Here is a 24,262-nt window from a genome sequence, read left to right as displayed (position 1 = left end):
TAATTCAACATGCGTAATAGCTTCTTTAATAGTAATAGTTGTATTAAAATATTCTATCAAGTTCTAAGATTAATTACCAAACATCTTTGCATTAAAACATGTTATTTAGAATTTGAGTTATTGATATATCCAGTGAGAGTTGATCTCTTGAATTGTTCTACTTACAAATTGGTCTGCTAAAAGATTTTGTTATTGATTTATCCCAATTGTTGAGAAACAATAATTATCTCTTACATTACACAATTATATATAGATGAATTATAAAAGATCCAAGATTTTTTTATCCAACCTCCCTCCACAAAAGTGTCTAAGAAATATACTTTCAAATTTATTTAAAATCTTCTATAGGACATTGCACTTTTTGAAGAAATCAATTTTGATCCTACTTTCATGGCTTCATAGCCAAAATGAGAATACACAAAAATTACAAATCTCTTTCTTAATTGATAATCGTTATTATTTATTCTCCCAAACGTTTTTTTTATAAAAAAACACAAAAAAATAAATAAATAACATCACAACTTTTAGCTTTGGTTCAATGCCACAAAAGCATTGAGGGAATGCACCTAACTAAAACACCCCCACCTTCCTCATTCCCAAAACCAAGTTATCTCACCTATTAAATGCAAGTCACAAAACTACGTTACCTCACCTATTAAATTATCTCACCTATTAAGTGCAAGTCCCCAAACGAAGTCCATGAGATGCCTACGATTTCAAAAATTAATTAACTCTGACCTTCCTTCTCTGTTCAAACCAATCAAAAACTGGACCACCCTTTAGGTCCAACAAAGTAATTAAAAGAAATCAAAATATTATCTTTCCGCATGAAGATACTCATCATCATACCTTATGTCAAAATTATGATAGCTTAAAATCCAAAAATAAATAGATAAAACAGTTCTCTGTAGTTTAGGAAGAACCGGGTACAGGAACTAACTTTTCTATGACACAACAGACCTCTGTGTACGTTGGAACCCAACCTCCCAGTTTTAGACCTGGTCATTTATCTCTCTAGCGACCAATTGTAATTTCAAAACTGCAACACAGATCAGAAAGTGATGGCTTGTACCTCCTTATTAATAACAAAGAGACTACGCCTTTCTGTTTCAACGTAGATAAATAAATAAATAGAATGCAATTGCCAGCATTCACTTATCTTAGGACACTCGACTTGCAGCATATCCTCGAAATAAATTCTTTAGATGGATATCACTTACCGCAACCATATTTGTACATCTCAATGGGGAACATCGAAGAAGAAATCTTTCAAAAAATCTGTCGAAGGTGCAGAGAAACCGACACAAACCCATAAACATAACAAGTGCAACATCATGCACCGGACACTCTCATTCAAATGTCATAATATCGGTCATTTCAGATTCTAAAATACATTGCTTGTCACCTTGAGTAACCATGGCCGCTGCCCCATGGGCTCTTACAAAGGCTAACAATCTGCTCCAAAACTTGTATCGATGTAGGACGGATGTCACAGGATAAGTGAGCAAAATATGATTAAGCCTTCCGCTGGCGCTTTTGTTCTGCTGGTTCAGGTTCTCATTCCGTGGTGATGGGATGCGCAACGGCAGATACTCAGGGATATCTGTGATAAGTACTGATCGGACCCTCGCGGAGGTTTTACCCGTTATTGTAGTCCACCTTCTCGGAATAATACAAGGATGTCCATCACCATGTTGATTATACAAAGCTATATGTATCTTCTTCTCAATAAGGATACACGATGGATGAATTAATAGGATGCATTTTCGTACTGAGGACCAAGGAGATCTCGTAAAGTGATTCCCCTGAACACAGGATGATTCCGTGTATTCGGCCGCTTTTCTCCATTCTTCACATCCCGAATCGTCTCCTGCGTGCCAGGATTGTCTTTGGCATCAACTGCAGCTTCTTCACTCTCGCTTGCAGTCTCCCACTCAGATTCTCCATCTCCATCGTCCGCCTCTTCGGTCTCTAACTCCTCCGTGTCCACACTCCCACTCTCATCATATTGGATTTCCCCATGCTTCAGAGCAGCATCTTTGAATAGCCACGATGCTTGCATTTGCTTCTTCACAAGACGCTCCACATAATCAGGCACTTTGTTACCTGACTTAAAGTCGGATTCACTTCCAGGTTGCTGCGAGCACTCATTTATGAACATAATTGCATCTAGAAGGCTTTCCTTGTGAAGTGACAGGAGCTCGTAAGCCTACATGTATAGAAAGAGAGAACCAGCGTTAAAAGCATCACGATACATTGACTGGTGTATACATCCATGTGTGTGTGGAATTAGAGACTACAAACTCAAAATCGCTGGCTCTAATCAATGCATAAGCATAAGATTTTTAAGCAATGTAGTGGATGACCCTGTAGCGATAAATATCGATGGAAAGGTCCTATCTGAAAGAATATTCTTATTAAGTCACAGTTGAGGCTCCAGACGCCAGCTAGACGCCAGAGGTAGTAGCAATTAACAAGTCTAAAAGTGTCAGTTAAGATGCATACAACATCAATAGTACGAAATAAAACAAAGTACGTGACCTAATAAAGTGGCAATCTAGGTAATAACATGTCCTTCAGGATACAAAGGGCCCTTATTTATTAATCTCAAAATTTTAAGACAAAGATCATTCTCTTCTTAATTATACTCATCACGACCTGGAAAAAACAATTTATTTATATGAGCTTCCGTGTTAGTATCAAGGAACACATGTCATCACCGAAAGGGAAGTGATAGATAGTCAATGGAAATTTACCTGCGCTCTTCTCCATAAACTCTTGCTGTGACGGTTCACTGGATTATGAATAGATAAAGCTCGAGTGGTGTCACTTATAGCTCCTTCAGCGTTGTGAAGTAGTAAGTGACATTGAGCACGATTACTATGCAACACAACCCTTTCCTTCTTAGCTCTCACGGGACACAGTGACAGCGCCTCGGTGTACTTAGCAGCAGCACCACTAATGTCTCCAGCTGAAAACCTAGAATTACCTTCTAACTTAACAACAAGAGCTGCGGCTTGTTTTATTTGCAAATCCTCCTTGGGAACGGTTCTTTCCCACTTCGTCTTTTTCCTTAGAGCTGCAAAGTCATCCAGCAAATGCCTTGTCGAGGTGGAAATATGTGCTATTACCGCCGATGAGGGATGGGGAATGTAGTCTTCCAATAGTACATTGGTTAAGACCTCCCCCAAACGTTTGTGTTCTCCAAGACTAGGTAACTCAGCTAGGTCTACCAGAGCAACTGCGGCCTTATCTAACACCTATGATACAAGTGTGCAAAATAAGTAAATAGAGTCAATATCAGGTATTTCGTTGCATGACTTTCAAAAGAAACTAAGAAAAGCTCTTGACCAGACCAGCTAGCAGGCACTGGTGTCATACTTAAAGTCAGGGAAGAAAACAAGCAAACAAGCAACAAGCAACAGAAAAAGAATAAAAATTAAATAAAGTAAAGAAAAACGCATTCACACTGCAGTAATTCCGGTTATTCAGTACAATGAAAGCTCCTCTTCCGAACATGGAAAATAGGGTCGATCAGGTGCAAGTTTCTCAACATGTTATCTGAAGGAGTACATCATCGTAGAGATGATTAGATACTGACCTTAAGCCGGGTATTCGGATCCTGGAGCAGCCACACTAAGCAATCTACTGCCATGTACTGCCAATCGTCCGATGACCTTGCAATGTTACAAAGGGCCTCAATTATGCCTGGATTCTCAGCTACAGGAATCCTTCCGAATCTCTGATGACAGATAGTGCGCAACACACCAACACCTGCAGGCGAGTTTTCATTGACAAGGCCTCCCCACATAGATGGTAACTGTCCCAGAAAATCTGGCTGGCAAATTGTTGGTAGAAACTCTTCCTTGAAAGCATAACAGTTTATGAGTTGTAGTGACCAACACTGCAACTGGCTAGCCCATTCCTCTGCCTTCCGAGACTCCATTTCTAATCCACCCATTCCTCGTGTAAGAAGGTCACAATGGTAGCTCAAGCGCTTGTCCACAAACTGCAAAAAATGCGTGTAGACAATCTCAAGAGCATCAATTGCCAGCTGAATGGAGAGCTCCAAGATATCTGTATGCGCAGCGACAGCAGGAAAAGTGCTATCGTAGGTAGCTAAATGGCCAAGCGCCCGGACCGCTACTCGCTGCTCAACCCAAGTCAGCCGGTCCCTCAGAAGCTCCACCAGCGCAGGGATCACGCCTAACAGCATCAAGCACCTCGTCAACTGGTGTACTCGAGACTTGAAAATTTCGACGGTGAGGATCACAAGATGATGGCACAAGGAAATTTTTACCAAAAATTTAAGAAACTTAAATGGAAGATCTACGTCTTAATAGCTCAATCTCTGTTTCACCGACTCGCACCTTAGTGACCTGTCAATATCTAAAGCTAAGGATTTTCAGCCTCTAGAAAACAAATCCTGCATCATAAAGATAACTGGTAGCAAATGGATGCTTAAGAAATCCAACACTGACACTTAAAACATACCTGCTCGAACAGCTTGCTCTGCAAATTCCTCAACGTTCATGGTGTAAGAGCCTATGATATGCGCAGCATAATAAGGAATGTAGATGTTCTGGTCCTGGGCTAACCAATTTCGATCTTCTATTCCTTTCCAGATGAGCCGAGCCATACACTCAAAAATTCCTAGTTCAATGAACTCTGGATCGTTAGGATGCGCCATGGCAGTATTCCAAAGCCCACTAATAGCAAGAACCTGCAAGGTGGCCAAACGAATGCAACAATATCATTGATCCTCTGAACACTGTAGCACTCATGCTTGACAATCTCAATTGGCACACTAACAGCACGATTAATTATAATGCAGAACACTGCACGCAGATTCTAAAGGTTCATTCCAAGAACTCTACGAAACGGAAATCCTCCAATAGACTAGCGAACGGAAGGGGAGCTCATGCACACAAAGCGATGCATAGAGAGAAAGGAATCTTCGAATAATGCAACTTCTTGCACCACAAACCAAACTATGGGCTCCAAATCGTACATAACATGTAGCGGTCTCATACACACGATACAATTATCTAACCGCACCTGACCATCTTCATTCTGTGAAGGCAACTCCTTAAAAAATTTGGCAACATTCGATCGTCGCTTAGATAAATTGGTCTCTTTCATCACACAGAAAAAGCAGCCCGGGTAAGGACAATCAGATGAATGCTTCTCCATCTTTGATAATTCTTCAGTATCAGCTCCGAACCAAGATTCGCATACTACCTTAAGCACGTATCATATACATAGTCTATACGTAAAATACATAACGTCACTCCGATGGAACTGCAAGCGACAAGAACAAGCTGTTAGCAACTGCCAGATACGAAGAGTGAGGAGGGAACATCAACCCATCTTTCAGAAAACTAGATCACACTCGTGACATTCTCGCGCAAGCTCATTCATTGAATACCGCGTACTATTCATGCGACCTTAAAAATTTAACCAATGAAGTTAACGACTTGAATTCATGCTGAACCAAGTTCCAATTCCCGTGTCGTTACTATGCTATTATAAGGGCCACAGAATGATATCTGACAATAAATCCTTTCACAACAAAACTAGTTTATAAACTGACAGACCATAAGGATGCCTTCCTTCCATCGAGCTAAAACTATCACTCATCTAACCCGGGTAGAGTAAGAATTTTTGTAAGACTATGAAAGCTTGCGGCAATCTCCAACAGACGTCGACCAATTAATCCGGTCGCAAATTTTGATAATCTGTCCAGATTCTGTTTTCTCAGAACATGTAGCTAGGCATGAGTGGGGAGCTAACGACGGCCAAATAGATTTAGACTAACAAATCTGACCTGAGCTAGCTGTACATTGGTACACGAGGGAGGCTACCTGATCCGAATGCATCAAGATAGATCGACCCAGTCAGGTGTGTTCCTTCTCTGCCAGTCTTCTGACCGCAGGTATCTCCACGTCCTTTTGAGATTGCTACAACAAGTGGTCTTGCAACTAACTAAGATAGGACATTATTTTCAGCTGCCGAGAATCAGCCAACGGCGTTCTCATTGTTCAAGGAATCTATTTTCAAACTTCACCATCAAACAGCTTCCCAGCACAAGTTGTACTACTGGCTCTACAATGCTACAGCTCTTCTGCGCAGCGGTAACCAGATCAAGGCAATCTCATAAGCAAGCATGCGCTCTTGCTTAAAACTAGGTCCCTCTAGCTCACGATTCCAGTATCCACTAAACCCACACTGTTTCCCCACCACACCCACACTTGATTACGAAGCCCTTTGAAAGATGAGAGAACAAGCACGAAAGCCTAGCAGCAGCAGCAGCAGCAGCAGCAGCAGCAGACGCTTTCACATGTACAAAATCTCCTCCGAGTTCAATTCAACTGCGACAAACAAGTCAATATCTGCGACCGTGACAATGTCGATTAATGAAGTGTAAAGTAGGAAAAGAAGAAAGGAACAGTGAAGAGGGGCCAAAAGAAGAAATGCTAAGTTAGGGGAGGGGAGGGGGGAGGGGGAGGGGATATGATGAGGTGGTTGAGAGAGAGCTTAGAAGCAAATGCAGAGGGACACGAGGAGGAGGTTGAACAAGCAGAAAGAGTGTGTCCAGGCTGCAAGTAAGTAATGGTGCTAAACAACAACTAGTCCAGGCAGGTAATGCTTTGTCCCCTTGCAATAACCACCGAATTGAACGATGAGAAACTAGGAAGAAGGCAGCAACGCCAGGAGAGAGGAAAGAAGAGAAGGCGAGCACGAAAGAAGAGTGATTGATGCAAGGCAGCAAGCAATCCGAAGCCAAGGAACCAACCCTAAGGGAAGGGAAGGGAAGGGAGAGAGAGAGGAGCGGGCCGTAGACCAGGATTGGGAAGGGAAAGGGAAAGGAAAGACAACTTGCGAGGGAGGCAAGGAAGGCAAGGGAGGGGAAGGGAGGGGAAGGGAGGGGGAGGTCGGGGCTAAGGCTTGCGCGATGGCGATGGCGATGTGGCGATGACGATGAAAATGGCAATTGGCAGCAGCAGTACCAATTAGGGTTTTGACCTGGAGAGAGAGGGTGGGGTGGCGATGCCCACTGTAGACGAGTAGTGGAAGTAGAAGTGCTGGTAGCAGTAGTAGTAATAAGTAGTCGTTGTCCTAGTAGCAGTCGTAGCAGTAGTAAAGCAGGAAAAAAAAAAAAAAAAAAAATGAAAAAAGGTAAAAGAGGAGGAGTAGGAAGGAGGGATCGTAATTAATTAATTAACGTGACCACTGGCTACAATAAAATATAAAATAGAAAGAGAGAGGAGAGAACAGAGAGAAAGGGTGGGGCAAGGCGGGGAACTCGCCCCGAACAGATCCGCATTCAACCCCCCTCCCTCCCCTATCCCCCTCCGAGCACTCTAAGTAAATCTATAATATTAATAATAAGCATAAGAATACAATAGTGTTGGGTTTAACACTTCTACCCCTCCCCCCCTTTCTAGTTGGATGAAGAATCATTCCTGAGCTCCTTCCTTGACATACATTCTTCCTTCCTTCCTTCCTGCGTTGACCGGTAACGAGCGGGTCGGGCCATGGAGGTCAGCCTGGTGACGATGGCGGTCCTGTGGTGCTGGTGCTGGTGCTGACACTGCCACAATACCTCCCTCACCTATACCCGCGACCAACCCTATACCCGTACCTCTCTCTCTCTATAGCCGACCCAGTCCCAGGGTGGTGGGGGTCCAACTAGGCCCACGAGTCTTACCCCCTCCCCAACTCTGATCTCTCCTTGCCGCGCCCTTTCTCACACGCACGCCGATGTTCCAGTTCCTGGTCTCCTTGGAATCGCGGTGTCACCCAAAGGAGGTTTGGCAGTGGAGGGTTCATCCATTACGGGATTCGTTCATTCATTTCCCCATTGCATTCATCTATTCATGCTTCTTTGTCATGGTGCTGGGCAAGTGTGGAGTGAGTGAGTACTGGGCCCAATGTTTTATGACTATATGTGTGTGTCCCCCTTTTATTTATCATTGCGCTTCATGGCCATACTTACTTAGCCCTACAATAGCAATTCCATTTGCTCTTTGGAATCATTTACTATGAGAACATTGCAACTTTATGTATATTTTATAATAAATTAAATTAATGCAAACACACAAACAAACAAACAAACAAACATGCAAAAACATCCATCAGCTTTTTAATGCAAAACTTTTAACACCAGTATGAATATTTCAACAAACATGTGATTGGCTTTCATTGATCTCACACAAAATATAAAATTCTAAAAGATTATGGTTATATATATATATATATGAAAAAAGCTATTATTTATCCTTTAACATGTGACGGGGACTCCAAATACATACATAAAAGTCGAGAGTATAAATATTTTAAAATATGAAAAAGATTAAAACAAAACTCTAGATGTGTTCTAAGTTTTATTTTCTGTATTATGTTGTGGATAAATTATAGGATATTTTGTGTTTTTACAATATGAAATAAAATAAATTTTATTTTAGGAAGAATAACTTACAAGTTCTACACATTAAATATCCAGTTATTAATAGTATAATTATTAATAACTTCAATGTCTGATGACACGAATTAAAATTTATTTTGCATTTAAATTTTAAATTCCAACACCAATTTAAAGTATTAAAAGTAAACCAGAAATTATTTTTAAAATATTAAAAATAGTTTATTTACATAAAATTTAATCAATGTTTATTTGAATTATTTATATTTAAAATTTATCGTTTTAAAAATAATGGTGTTAAAATTATTTGTTGATGCTGTTATGTTTAAAAAATTATAATGTTTATATAAAAACTAAAATTTGGATGTTTTTGATTTTTTTTTATAAATAAATATTTTATATACATAGATGTATAATATTTTTATTTATTATTTTTTTTCAAATTATAAAATAAGAAAAAAATAATAATTTTAGTAACACCAACTCACAAATATTTTGCATATCTTGTGAGATTAAAATTATGTTTATTAAATTTAAACTATGTTTAAAATTTTAAAAAATATTATTAAAGATTAATTTAATTACATAAGGATGTATTGTATAATTTATTTGTATATACATTGATATATACACTAGTAGAAAATCCGTATTGATGGATGCAAAAGAATTGTCATAATATTAAACTAAATGTCTTTTTTGTAAGTCATATAAGGCTATTTATTTTGTGATTATAATATGGATTTCTTTGCATTTGACTAATAAGAAGGGTACTTTATCTCTTTATCTTTTTTACCCCCCTAAGCTGATTATACTTCACTATGATAGTGTTATATATTTAAGGAGTCTATACTTGCAAGTAAATGATCCTTACTAAAGTACTTTGACAACATAGCATCAAAGGAGCAATAAACAAGGAAATAAAGTGCTATTATGGAGCCGCAAAAATTAACAAGGATGGCGTAAGATAGAAAGTTATTTAAGGGTTAGAAAAAATACAATAGTGTAATTGAGAAGTAATACAGTACTTAATAGGTCTTGAGTAGAAGTACCACAAATTAGATAGTGTTGGGCTAAAAGTTGTGAGATTTTAACCAAATAATAAATTGGGCCTTGTTTCTTTTTTAATCATTATATATATATATATGGAATTTGATCATGTAAGGTCTTATCTTATACTTGCCAGTAATCTCAAAAGTCTAAGTAATACTTGGCAACTATGTCGCGGTGTATCAAATGACAAAACCTTAAGAGAAACTAGCGGAGGATGAATATAAGATCTACAAGCAAAATGAGCAAGAAACTAAAGCAAGAGGAGATACAAAAAGAATTCTTCCTAGCCAATGTTAGGGACCATATAGAAGACAAGGATTCAAGATCAAAGAATGGAGTTAACTCAACATTAAAACAACAACTACATAGAAGGCAAGAAGGTCTTGGCTAGACCACAAGAAGTGAGTTGTCGAGACTGAGGATCCCCTCAATCTCAACTCTTATATATACTAGATCCTAGGAAGCTACTTAAGAAGTTTTTATGAGGCTTGAGAACAAAGTAAGCCTAAGATCCTTCTTCAGAAACTTCTTAAATTATCTAAAGCCTCATAGAACCTTCTAGGACCTTCTATGACCTTCTAGAACTTTCTTAGAATCTATTGAAACCTTCTGGAATCTTTTAGAACCTTCTTTACTTATATGTCCATGACAACCAAATTGAATTTGGCAAGAAGAATCCAAGAAAGATTGCTAGTGCCTCTGAAGAGGTCAAAGATTTAAAAAGTTGATTACAATAATATACCACAATAATGGAAGATTGCATGAAAATAACTTTAGAAGAAATATCATAATATTATAAGAAACTCATACAAGTCATCATGATTTCATGGCTTAAATCTTAAGTATTCTAAATATGGAAATCAAATAATGAAATAGAAGAAGACCACAACAAAATTCAATGAAAAATTCCATCCTTAGCTTCTATTTTAATTCTAATAATAGTGATCAATTTGAGACAATTCAACTTTAAATATCTTATTTATCATTATATGGGTGATTTTGATAAATATATCAAAATATATATAATTATAGTAGATATTAACTGAAATAGAATCAAACTAAACTATCTCAAAAATCTAAAGACTATTCTAATCCACAACAACATAAATTCCATCACAATATAAGATAAAATAGATTATAATAAAAAAAATAGAATAGAATTAATAGGAAAATGCAAAATCAAACTTTTACTAATACAAAAGATTTGAAGCCATACTTAATCAAGTGCTTAAATAGCCCCGACCAATCCTATTTATACTTTGTCCAACCATCTTAAAACTTTTTAGAATATTTTTAATGGTAGACTCCACTTAGATATTCGTCCAAAGTTCTTTTTAGAATGTTCTATAATAGAACATACCTAAATAACTGCCTTAAGCTCTATCTAAAATATTCCATGGTAGATCCTATATAGTCCACTAATCTAGCCATAGTTCTAAAAACTTCTATAAATTTCTCAAACATGGCTCCAATTATCTATTCTTATATATCAATAAATAAAAATATCTTATCTATATTCTATTATAATTAATTTCCGTCCACTAATGCGGAACGTACTTGTTTCTCTCTTGACGGTATCTCTAAATTATTTCTTGGCAATAAATGAAGTTTTGTGCAAGTTTCTACGTTATATCATGGATAGGATAACTTTTCCAAAAGACTTTGTACTAAAATTGTGGATGCCTATTAATATGGCGAAGGTAGCAATACTCCAAAATATTGTCCACTTCATATCCTTATTAGTCATCAACTACAACTAGTAATGGTGGTAATTAGTGCCAACTCAAAAAGTACCTTAGCTTGATGTGAAATTCCTTAAGTTACAAAACATAGAAGATTGAATGGATCCAATTATATGGCAGAAGCTCAAGGCATTATATAACATCATAAATTACTACAAAAATGCAAAAAGGTCCAAGCCACTAAAATTCCAATTTATGGATTTGGATTGATGTAGTAAGTAGCAAGCTGGTATTAGAGAATAACACCTAATTACCTTTTCAAAAAGTCTTATATTACTGGTGGTTATCCACATATTCCTTCTGTTGATTGTGTGGGATAAAGCAGTGTTGTTTTTTTTGTAAGGCTATTGTAAGCCATTGTATAAACTCCTTCATTGTCAGATTGTTGGTGTCAATAGGACAATAGAAAATTATTAGTATAATTGGATATTGACTAATATTAAAGAAGAACGATAAATACCAAATACTTACTTGAATACTATTATTGTAAGCAGATTCTAAGGACATAAAATATTCATCTCAATTATTATAATGAATTACCACAAATATCCATATTATATCGTCAAAGGTCCGATTTGCATGCTTTATTTGTCCATTTATTTGGAGATGGAAGGCCGTGGACATGAACTTAGTAGTTTGAACAAGATCTACCAAAAACTTCCCATGAAGTATAGATCTCAATTTAAAATGATGACATGAAGTAATCCATAGTAATAAAAGATAATATCAAAGAAGACTCATGTAAATTTTGAAACATCAATATTTGAGCGCATTGTCGCCAAATAAAGTTTCTTTGAGAGTTGGTTTATAAAGACAATAATTGTGGTGTGATTGTAAGGCATCCATAGCAAATACATAATAAGATCTATAGTCACTTGCTTTCAACATATCATAAATAGTAGAATTTGTTGTAATAGTCCAAGAGATGTTGCATTATATGCTTTGTTATATTAGCATAACTTGCAAGAGTACTTAAAAGCTCAAACATTTCAATCCAAACTTCTCTAAAATCATGTCTTTGAAATCTATTTTAGAGTATTTTCATGCATTAGATGCCCAAATATTAGAATGTCATATCCTTCTTGAAGTATGCATGTCTAGAGTATAGCATTATTAGGTACATAAATTTGTTTCTTGAAATAGAATAAGCCATCACTAAAACTATAATCTTAATTTTGTACATTGTCCACCTTTAATCAATTCTTAACCATCTTGAAATGAACATTTCAATGTGTAGCTTCCTTCCATTTTGCTTCTTTAGTTAGGTTTGAAATGATATTACTAATAGTAGTGATTTTTGTCTTATCTCTCAATTTGGTCTTCAAATTTTGATCCTGAAATAAGTTATTTAGCATATTTTTTAAATACTAATCATGTAGCAATAATTGATGTTTAGTCCAAAAAATCACTGGTTTCTCCAACAGATAGTGTCACCACACCTGTGTGGCATGTATCATCACTAATTGCTCTCATTTATATGCAATGTAAATGCGCTATGCTATTCTAAGCTTGTGTGATTCATACTCCATGAATTAAAGACTTGTATCAAAGTCTTCTTAAAAAACTACTCGAATAGCAAAGTCAAAAGCATTAATGTCAATTGCACAAGGAAGGTTGAGATTATACAATTACAATATTAGATTATTAATGAGTGTCTCTTTCAATCTACCAAAGGTGATTTGGTACTCCAGTTTCCATTCAAATAGGGCATTCTTTCCAATAGGCTTGTCAATGAGGTAGCAATGTGTGCAAATTGTAGAACAAAATGACAATAATATCTAGCAAGGCCAAACAATGAGCAAACTTTAGAAGTATTTTGAGGGTTGGCCAATCCTTCATTGCTTTCATCTTATCTTGCTCCATGCGCACGCTTTTAGAAGACACCACATGCCTTAAAAAGGTGACTTTCATCTTTCAAAGTTTAGACTTTGATTACTTGTAATAAAAGTGACCATCTTACAATTGGTGCAATACTTCCCATAGATATTGCTCATACTCCTTAAGAATTTTACTATATATTAGGATATCATCAATAAAAATAACTATATTCTTATCTAAAAGGTTCCAAAATAATTTGTTCATGTGATCTATAAAAGAGGTTGGAGCATTGGTGAGACGAAAAGATAAAATATGCCATTCTAAATATCTATAGCATGTACAAAATGCCATCTTTTTTATCCTCTTTTATGATAGGTATCTATTAATAGCCACTCAAAAGTTCTAATTTGCTAAAGATAGTTGTACCTTGAAGTTGGTCAAGAAGATCATCTACGCATAGGATTTCTATGATATTTAAAGATCTATTGATTGGATTAAGGTAAAATTTGGTATAATAGTAGAAGACTTCAAGATCAAACTATACATTGATTTTGAATTGAAGTTAATGGTTGGAGTAGAAGAAATTGCTATTGGAACATTTGCATCAACTTTCAAGGTGGCAACCAAGTAATATGAGCATAATTTTTGGACTTTTCCTCAGAATTTGTAGATTGGATTGAGCTGAATTTTTTTTGAACATATATATGACTTATAATGGTATTTGTATGCAAAATTTTGCAGCAAGTGGATAGTTAGATTAAGAATTTCAGCTTATTGAAGTTCATCGACTAGGATTAGGGCTTGTAAGGAGAAATTGAAATTACCTAATTATAAAAGTAATAAGGCAATTAGAATTTGTATATGATTGAAGTTATTAAAGTGAGTATTTTTGTATACTTTGTATTGGCTTTAAGTACTTTTGAATTAAAATTCGAATTACTTTGTATTTAGATGGTTGAAATTTATTAGGCTTCTTAGATATTTATAAAATACAACTTTACCTTCCATAGCCAAGTGCCCCATGCATTCTTGAGTAAGAATTCACGTAATACAACAACTAAGTATTATCATTAAAAATATTGAAATAAAATTTTGGAATAATATTACAAGAAGTGGATATTTTGTAGTTCTTATTATTCATTCATAAGACGTTTGAGGGTACTTAAGAAGAATTTGAACAAAGCTTTGTAAAAAGATTTAAAGGCATAAAAATCAATGATAACATGATATTGAAATTGTCAAAATTCAAGCAAGCCAATTATAAGATAGTAAAAGATTATCTTGATTAGTTTATAAATTTAATAAAAAAAAACTTGATGCTATTCTTGGTGATTGCATCTAAACTTCGTGGTTCAAATAAAGCTTACTACATAGTATCAAATAAGGCATGATGTATATGCAATCTAAAAATATGTAATAAATAATTAAAATTTCTTTTAAAATCAAATGCTTATTACCATTTGTACAAAAATTCAAACAAAGGAACTTAGATAGAATATTATCAATATGTAAATATTACTACAAAATGCATTTTATAGACCATTCGTGGAATTCTTCAAATCCAAATAATTATTTAAATAATATTTGAAGAAAGTCAATTATTACAACCATAGAATTGAAAGAAGAAATTAAATATGATATGTTTCATCTAGAATGCAATAGAAGATCAAGCAACTAATTCATGCAAATAAGCTTGTATTTTGAATATGGAAGCAATGACGAAATCAATAACTACACTTATGTATAGCAGCTATGGACAAAATATCAAAATTAGCAAAATTTGTATTATATGCAAAATTTTCATATGCACAAAATATCAAAATATCAAAATATAAAAGAAATTCTTATTTATTAATAATATCAAGAATAAAAGCCAAGTATATTACAATAAATACTTGAGCTAATCGACACAAGTCCAAAATACCTATAAAAAAGAAATGAAAACCTTGCTTTCAATATACTACAAAAAATTAGGAGCTTTTTAATAAAATTTGCAAATAAATAGAACAAGAGTTATGCATGGACAAGGCCACAAAGTTAATCAACTCCAATGTCAAAGAAATTGTAATTGATAATATATCTAACAATATTTCCATTACAATTTTACTCACTCAATAACTCAAGTTGAATCTCAAGACATAAACATATTTAAAATATAAGGCATATTTCAAACTATCATTGTAAGTGGTCATGGACTTAAAATGCCAAATCTATAGATCTCAATACTCCAATTATCAAAATTTGAATTGAAAAATATTAGTTAATTAATATACTTATAGATAAAGGATCAGGTGCTAATATCATGGCAAATTATATTTGCCTATTGTTGAAACTTTTTCAACCTAAAATAGCTTTATTCATACTTTATATGGCAAATAATGCTTGTATAAGGTTCAATGGGATATTACAAAATATAATCATTAGAATCTAAGAGATTTGGATACCAATTGTCTTTTCTATAATTGAGATGCTTGATGAGTGTTACTTCTCAATTATTTAAAAAAGACCGTGGTTGGAAGAAATCAATGCAATTAATAATTAGTTTAGTAATAAAATCACTATTCACCTTCAACATCAATACACATGTATCTATGTTGATAGTTGTATAATTTTAAAAAAATACTTGATAATTCAAGAAATTACAAGCAATAATTGGACCTCTATATTAAACCCTTATTAAAAAAAAAATTGTTTGCATTAGAGCCCTGCTTGGTTTTTATTATAAAAGCAAATATTATGGCTATATTAAATAATAAATAATTAGATGTATTCACAAAATTTACTATCAAGCTCCAATATTGGTATAAGTCACTAAGTTGAGTCATTAGTTATTTTCTAATAAAAAAATATATTGAGAGTACAACATTGCAATTTTCACATAAAGATTAATTTAGAGAAGTTAGATATAGGTAAAATAGTATTAGTAGAAAAAACATAGTTAATTTAGAAAATCTAGTTGAAATCTTTATGTAAAAAGTATCTTAGAGACATTAATTGGGTATCTTAGAAGCATCTAAAAGAATCTAAAATATTCAAAGTTCTAATATTATATGGCTTAGATATGGCTATATACAAGTTAGATACATAATAGTTATTATATTAGATTCTATATAGGATATTGAGACAAATTCAACAAGTTATGGTACTAAATATAATACATGTTTCAATGCTAAGATAATTATATAGTAAGGATAAAAATTGAATATTATATCATATATAATAAAAATATAAATTGAATATTATAACATATATAATAGGAATATAGGACAAGTGATTATCAATTGCCAAAGAATCTTATGAATTGGATATAGAACAGTCAATTCTTGGAATCCAAAGATGGCTTCACATTTTCAACTTTAGATCCTTGTTGCATTGTGCAATATCATGGACTTCTTTGTCATCAATGGCAATAGCTTGATTCTATCAATTGTTCCTAAAATATGATAGTTAGTGGCCTTGCAATACATTATTATTGGTGGCCTTTTTGGTAGGCAATGCAATTAATTTTTAATAATTCATGCTGCTATTGAATCAAGTAGATATGCAAGGCACATGATAGAAGAATTAACTAAAGAACTTGTACAAAAAATAAGTTATTAGAATTGAACATTGATTTAAATTAGAATGGTCATCTTCTATTCTAAATATTTCAATAATATACCTAAAACTTAAGTTGATTTAGTATTAAAAAAAATTAGGCCTACATAGAATCAAAATTAGTAATTATACTATTTTTTTGTAGAAATTATAGTTTAAGAACATAGTGAAGAAACATGTGTAGTTTGTGAGCATTGATTGGAGAGAAGTCAAGCACAATTTTAAGCTTTCATCTATATCAAGGAAGATCTCCTAAAGTCTAATACTAGACTTAAAGTGGTGCATAGAAATACATTCTTGAACTTTTCAACACCTTAGATATAATGAATTTATGGCCACATCAAAATTAAAAAAACAATTCTAAGGTGATATCATTGAAATTTTTATTTAAATAAAATTTAATATTTGGATGTAATCATTTAGTGAATCAAGTCAACTTGGATGAGATTAGGTCATGATTAAATGAACTATTTGAATGAAATCAATAATGATTTTAAATCAAAATTAGATAGAAAAATATAGATGAATGTTGATTGAAATTGAATAAATTTTTATTTGTAGATGAAATTTATTTTTGGATGAAAATTATACTTAGATAAATTTTTAGTTTGGATAATTTTTATTACTAGATAATAAAAAGTAAAATAAAAATTACATAATAATAAAATAAAATAATAAAATCCAATTTTCTTTCAAATATATGATTTTTGAATTATTTAAGTGGCTTATATTATTATTTTAGGTATGTGAAAAAAATTCAAAATAATTAGAAAATTTAAAGGCCTTTTAGTAAGAAATAGAAGAAAATTTCATGTAATTAGACCACAAATTTATTAAAAGTTGTGAACTAGAATAAATCACCTATTACAGGGATTTATTTGGCTCTTAATTAGAGGATTTTAAAAATTATTAGAAAGAAATTAAATAATATTTATCAAATAATAAAATTAATAGATAATTAAATTGTTGTGAATTAAAATAGACTTTTAACTAATAGAAATTTATTTTAATTTATAATCAGTCCATCATCAATGAATAATTAATGTACATCAAGCTAAAAGAAAAATAATCACAAGATGGTTATATAGTCTAAAAAATATATAAAACTTCTTAACCTTGAAACATCTTCAAATTTGAATTACATAAAGATAAATATTTATGCAGCTTGCATCATAAAAGCTACCGGAATTTTATAGTTCAATAAATACTAAGACATATTTGCATGGTTACATGAGAATTTAAAAGGAATATCTATAGAAATAGTAGAACATCAAATTAATCTTGTCTTGAATGTCATATCAATTCAACAAAGGCATTATTAAATGAATCCCAACTATGCAAAAATTATGAAGTAGAAGTTAGACAAATTCCTACAAGTTAAGTTTATTTAACTTCTAGATTCTATTCCATAGTGATTATTCCAAAAATATTAGAAATTCTACAAATTTGTGTGAATTTCTTCAAGCTAAATATTGCTATAAAAAATATTATTATTTCCTCTCATATATGGAAGTAATAATTAACAATGTAGCAAGCCATGAAATGCATAGCTTCATCAATTGTTTCTTGGAATACTACCAAGTGGCTATGGCCGTAGACGACGAAGACAAAATTAATTATTCTATGAAAAAGAAACCATTTTAATTTAAACAAATATCATTCAATATAAAAAAAATATATCAATGACATTTTAACATACAATATAATTTATTTTTAATTTATACCTTATGAAATTTTAAAAAATATAATCTAATGATGGGACCATCTATAGACTCAAGAAAGAACATATTCAACATCTGCGACAATTTTTTGAAGCTTGTCAAAAATATGGCATTAACTTATATATATATATATATATATATATATATATATATATATATATATATATATATATTTTATAAGCTCATATTATCAAGGATATGAATCTTGAAGAAAGAAAATCTTCAATATATTCTTGTATTACTAAAAAGAACTAAAAAGCCACTCAAAGATGATATCTTATTGAATTAGAATGGCTATTGTAAAAAACAAGAAGATTAAAAGTCTTCAAATAAGACTAAGGATTAGAAAGGCATTAATAAGAGTGAAGAAGGCTTCACTCTTGCCTCCATATATATTCTCTAAGTAAGAGGTACGTGGCAATATTCTATAGGACCTCTAACATGCATTGACTTTGCTAGCCACATGTTTTAACTTGTAAGACAAGTTATCTATGTATGCACCATGTATTTAGCTTGTTCCACAAGCTACTATATGAAGTTAAGTTTTTCTACAAGCTACCAATACGTGGTTCATTTATTGGCCAAGTTTCTAACCTACAAACACATCTAAAGTCAAAATTGTGTCTATAAAGCTTCTAAAAAGCTTCTCTAGAAGACTTTATGAAATTAAACTATATTTACTTATTTCTACTTTACCATATAAATAACTATTAAAGTAAATATATATGTCCGTGACATTACATCTCCTTCTAGGGATGAGTTCTATAAAGAGTGGTCATCATCTATCATAGATCTTGCAATTCTTCATCTTTCTTTTAATGGGTATCATTGATGAAAGGCCTCAATCTTCTTTGGTGTATTTGCAAGATTCTTTGCTGGCTTCTATATGCATTCATTAATATCATATCCGTGCCAATGACGGATTACAAATATCATTGTTAGATTCAATTTGAGATCATAATTGTATGATGATTCTAATTTGACATTAATTTTAAGGATCTAATTAATGTTCTTGAGAATAATAGCTTGCGAGCATATAAGAATCAAACTTACAAGTTTTTATTTATAAATCTCATTTGCATTTACAATAATGATATAAAAATGATAATTATTTTAATTGATTAATAGAATTATATTATTAAGAAATGTAAGTTGTATCTTATATGGTCCATGCCAAAGTACATTAAATTTGGCATTGCAAATATTTTGGATCTTTAAGATACCAAATGACTATGTTGTCACCTTTAAATTTACAAGATTTGTATTTTTTTAAATAAAAAATTGATATTTTTTCTTAACTATGCCCAATATTGTTTATGGTATGACAGTACAATTCTTCAATTTTTTTGAGATGCTTTACATAAGCCATGAGTATTTTTGTAGCCAAATCTTTCAAAAGTATAAATTTATCAAATGTGGACATAATATATTCTATATAGAATAAGGATTGAACATCAAATACAATTTTGAATGGTAAAAGTTTCTTTGTGGTTTTATATGCCATACAATCAATTTAAAGAATAGCTAGTATATACTCATCTTAGTTGACCTTATTCTTGTGTATAAAATAATGTATCATATCAATAATGATTTTGTTAATAGATTTAGCAAGGCTATTGCCTAAAAAAATATTATGTCATGGATGTATAATACTTGATTATAAATATATCCTCAAGTTATTCAATTAATTCATTTATGAAATATTTGCCTTTATTAGAGATTATTTTAATCAGATATAAAAATAAGAGTAAAGCCTTCTTTACTCTTATCAATACTTTTCTAATTATAAGTCTTATTTTAAGACTTTCTAGTCTTCTTACCTTGGCAATAGCCATTCCAGTTTCAATATTATATTAATTTTGAGTAAATATCTATTTTTTTTTTATTTATATAAGAATGTATTGAATTTTTGGTTCTTCAAGTTTCATATCCTTCATATCTTTATACAAACATCTCATAAAAATAGTTTGTAATTTCATAATTTATTTGACTTATTATCCTACGCTCACACTCTTTCATTTCTTTGTCTTTATGTTTTTGTCATTGGTTTCTTTAATTGTCCTCTTATGCAAAAATGCCACCTCATTTTTATGCATTCCATATGCAATTATCTATTGTACCAAAGATACAAGTTTGGATCAATATGTAGAGTAATAAGTGTGCCAATAGTATAAGTTTAGAAAGTTATTATTACCAACTATTAGCCATCATGAATAATAAGTAGTGTAGAAAATTTGTACAAAGTATAGCTTCTTATAATTCAAGTGAAGATTAATACATGAGCTTATTAGAAGGCTGATACATTTTATAAAATATCAACTATCTCAAAGGTATATTTGCATTTAACTTCTAGATGGTTACTAGCTATAGTTTCAATTATAAGTGACCATACTCCAACCACAAAGATCTCCTAAGCAACAAGACTCATAAAGTTGAAAAATATAACATGTTGTTGTGATGTAATACAACTATATAATAAAAATATAATCAATTTTTTTTATATTAATATCTAATTATCTTGATTCCATAATAATTTAAGATTTTTAAATATGGCTTCTATTAAAGCCTTTATTTTATTTTCTTATCTTAATAGTTATTAGATTAAAGGTTGATTAGTAATTTTATCTTCTAGGTTGTAGAGACTCTTTTACTGCCTTAGAAAGACCATAAATTAGTAAAATCAGATTAAAAGAGATAAATGATTAGTATGGTTGATATTAGGATTAAATTGAGGATAGGATTGGACTAAAAAATCCTTAAGATAGATTAGATTGATACTTGGGGATCAATCATTTGTGAGACAAGGTCAAAATCAAACCTCCAACCACTAAAATGATGACCTAGGACAAAATAGGATTTTATTTGAAGCTCAGAGATTAGAATTCAAGAGCTAGCTTAGAGCTTATTATAGAGACATAAGGCTTGTTTTATAGGATTTATTTGGACTTAGAAATTTTTATTCAAAATCAAGGTTTGTATTGGTAACTTGAGATTTATGCAATACAATTAGAGTTAGCATTCTTTACTAGTTAGTGAGATTGGTATTACATCTATAGCTCAAGACTTGAAAATGATTAGTTAATTGGATGTACTAAGTGTATGTCAAAATTTGTAATAATCTAATAGTACAGTTGATAGATATCTAGGTTTTGATACAAGGAGATATCAAAAGTTGATAGTCTCGAGTTGGATAAAGTTTCTATGATATCTAAAGATCTACTAGTCAAATCATAATGAAATTTGGCATGGTATTAGAAGACTTAAAGATTAAGCTATATATTAATTTTGAATTAAAATTAATAGTTGGAAAAGGAGAAATTATTGTTAGAACATTTGCATCAACTTTCAAGTTGGCAGCCAAGTAACATCACTGTGGTTTTTGGGCATTTTCTCACAATTGATAAGTTGAATTGAAGTGAATTCTTTTTAAGTATATAAAAGACTTATAGTGGCATTTTTATGCAATTTTTTTTTCTAACTAGACAATTAGATTAGGAGCTAGAGTTTGCTAAAGCTTGCTGATTAGGATTAAAATTTATAAAGAAAATTCAAAATTACCTAATTATGAAAGTAAAAAGGTAATTGGAGTTTATGTATGGTTGAAATTACTCAAAAAAGAGTCTTTTTGAGTACTTTATATTGGATTTAAGTACTATTGAATTAAAATTAAAATTATATTTTTTTATAAAAGTGAAACATATTAGGATTCTTAGATACTTATAAAACACAATTCTACTTTCCTTAGCTAGATCTTTGGTGCATTTTCAAACACGACAATATATAATACAACAATCCATACTATAAAGATTTGATACAATATGAAAGAATATACATGCATTTGTCACATGTTTGTCTTTGTATTTTTTTATAAGCAAGTCAATATATTTTTGGATGTTATAATGGATGTTTATTCCTTGGCAAATAATAGAGATACAATTCATTAAAATAAGGTCATACACAATATCTTTATATGAGAATTGAAGTCCTTTTAACACATCTAATATTCTTGTAGTACCATTAGTCATTTTTTTTAGTATTTATATTTAAATATAAGCATTGCAAAGTTTAGATGTATACCACTTTAGTGGTCAATAAAGAATATTTAAAGAAAGATCAAAGAAGATGCTAAGGATAAGTGAAAAGAAAGAGCTTGATTAAAAGATATCTTATATCAACTATGCTATTTACACTATTTAGTTGATTTACAAAATTATAATCTTTAGAAAATAACATAAAAAGTGACAATTTAGAAAATTCAATTGCAATACAAAATTCTAAAATAAATAATGTACAAACTAGTGATATTGGCCAATAAAAAAGCCTAAGAAGTTATAATGCTATAAATAATGACTAAGATACAATCTATGAATATTACAAGTTTAACTCAATATTACGATTGTAAATTAATCAATAGAACTAAGATGTAATTTAGCTACATAATGCTCCTTCATCATTCATAAGCATCCAACACATAAATGATGCACGATGTGAATAGAAAGCTTGCAATCTCAACTTGAAGAAAATAACCACATTATTTGTCGATAAGAAGATAAACTTGTGGCACTCAAGTATGATTATACTCCTATAAAAAGTAAGTTTTATAAGTTATAGAAAAAAATTTAAATAATACTATACAAATATATGACCTTTAAAGCTTTTAAGAATACCATCTAAATTCAAGTTAAAGAATTAGAAGCCATCAACACCATACTACAAGAAGCTCTAGCAGCATCAAAATGTACAATCAATAAGCTACAAATACACCTCAAAAGTATGGCAAAAAGAATGAAGATAGCAAGCAAGAAGGATCTATCTACAAGGATGGAGCAAACTTAAGACACATCCATCCTCATGTCAAGTGATTTAGTGATGATAAGAAAATATTTGATACTTGATGCACCGTTAATCAATTAGATAATCCTATATTCTAAAAAACCCTTTGAAAGTATAAATTAATTTTGTATATCCTCTATTTGTATGGCCAATCATAAAGATCAATTGCATGTCCTTGATAGCGCATTAGAACTTAATTTTAACTTACTCAATCCTTGTAGCTATCAACTAATGCCACTAAGATATTACAAGCTACAATATACAGACTTAGCTTCTAAGCATAGAATTAATGATGAAGACATGTATAATATCAACTTAGACAATTATACTAAAGATGTATTAGAAACATAATGTATAATTTTAAAATATTTTATCAAACATTCACACCTTAAAATATAATATGCTACCTACACTAATACAATGGATACATTATAATCAATCTTGTTCTTGTGAGATATTACCAAAAAACTTCTTACATTACAAACATCCTAATGATAGGATGTGAGATATCTTAAGAAATAAAATGTTCCTTGCTTAAGATAACTATATTTTCTTATGATATTTTTATCCATCTAAGAAGCTTGTATTTGTCTACAAATGATAATCACCAAAGTACCTCAATGACATGGTGTCAAAAGAAGACTAAGTAAGGAGATAAGGTGCTATTATAAAGACGTCAAAATTAACAAAGATACAAAAAGGTAGATGAATATTTAAGAGTTAATAAAAGCACAACAAGGCAATCAAGAAGTAAAACAATATTTAGCAAATCTTTGGAAGTAGCACAATAAATTAGCTAGTATTGGATTGAAGCCCATGTAATTTTGATTGAATAATAAATTAGGCATTATCTAGTTTTAATCATTGTATATGTTGAATTTGGTCATGCAAGGTCTTTTCTTATGCTTATTAGTAACTTCAAAAGCTTGAGGAACAATCTTATACATAAGCTTTATTATTACATTATCAAAGACATAAATTCTAAATAAATAAAATCCAATATATACTTATATTATTAGAAAAAAATAGATTTTTATTCAAAACTAATATATTATTATAATTATAATAGCTATTAT

General features: G+C 31.7%; 1 protein-coding gene across 2 annotated transcripts; it reads right to left on the bottom strand.

The window, feature by feature from the left end:
• Positions 1–1,312: 1,312 nt before the first annotated feature.
• LOC112278682 (uncharacterized) lies at positions 1,313–6,945 on the bottom strand. Of its 2 annotated transcripts, none has more exons than XM_024512304.3 (6): positions 5,865–6,945; positions 5,059–5,301; positions 4,495–4,723; positions 3,602–4,206; positions 2,757–3,260; positions 1,313–2,209 (listed from the first exon to the last, which is right to left on the bottom strand). In XM_024512304.3, exons 2-6 carry the CDS (start codon positions 5,191–5,193, stop codon positions 1,751–1,753), a joined length of 1,932 nt encoding a protein of 643 aa, XP_024368072.1. In that variant the 5' UTR covers positions 5,194–5,301; positions 5,865–6,945; the 3' UTR covers positions 1,313–1,750. The 2 variants fall into 2 exon arrangements, with proteins under 2 accessions (XP_024368072.1, XP_024368073.1); XM_024512305.3 differs by having other exon boundaries at positions 5,828–5,970.
• Positions 6,946–24,262: the final 17,317 nt, after the last annotated feature.

Source organism: Physcomitrium patens, chromosome 2 (assembly GCF_059467195.1).
Source record: "Physcomitrium patens ecotype Gransden chromosome 2, ASM5946719v1, whole genome shotgun sequence".
Classification (NCBI taxonomy): Eukaryota; Viridiplantae; Streptophyta; class Bryopsida; order Funariales; family Funariaceae; genus Physcomitrium; species Physcomitrium patens.
This window is presented reverse-complemented; position numbering and strand designations above follow the sequence as displayed.

What these genes read in the sequence shown, in the direction of transcription:
- LOC112278682 (XM_024512304.3), bottom strand. Translation starts at nt 5,193, where the DNA reads ATGGAGAAGCATTCATCTGATTGTCCTTACCCGGGCTGCTTTTTCTGT. An exon ending in AGAGCAAGCTGTTCGAGCAG is followed by an intron (nt 4,207 to 4,494) that starts GTATGTTTTAAG and finishes TGATGCTGTTAG; the next exon opens with GCGTGATCCCTGCGCTGGTG. An exon ending in ATCCGAATACCCGGCTTAAG is followed by an intron (nt 3,261 to 3,601) that starts GTCAGTATCTAA and finishes CTTGTATCATAG; the next exon opens with GTGTTAGATAAGGCCGCAGT.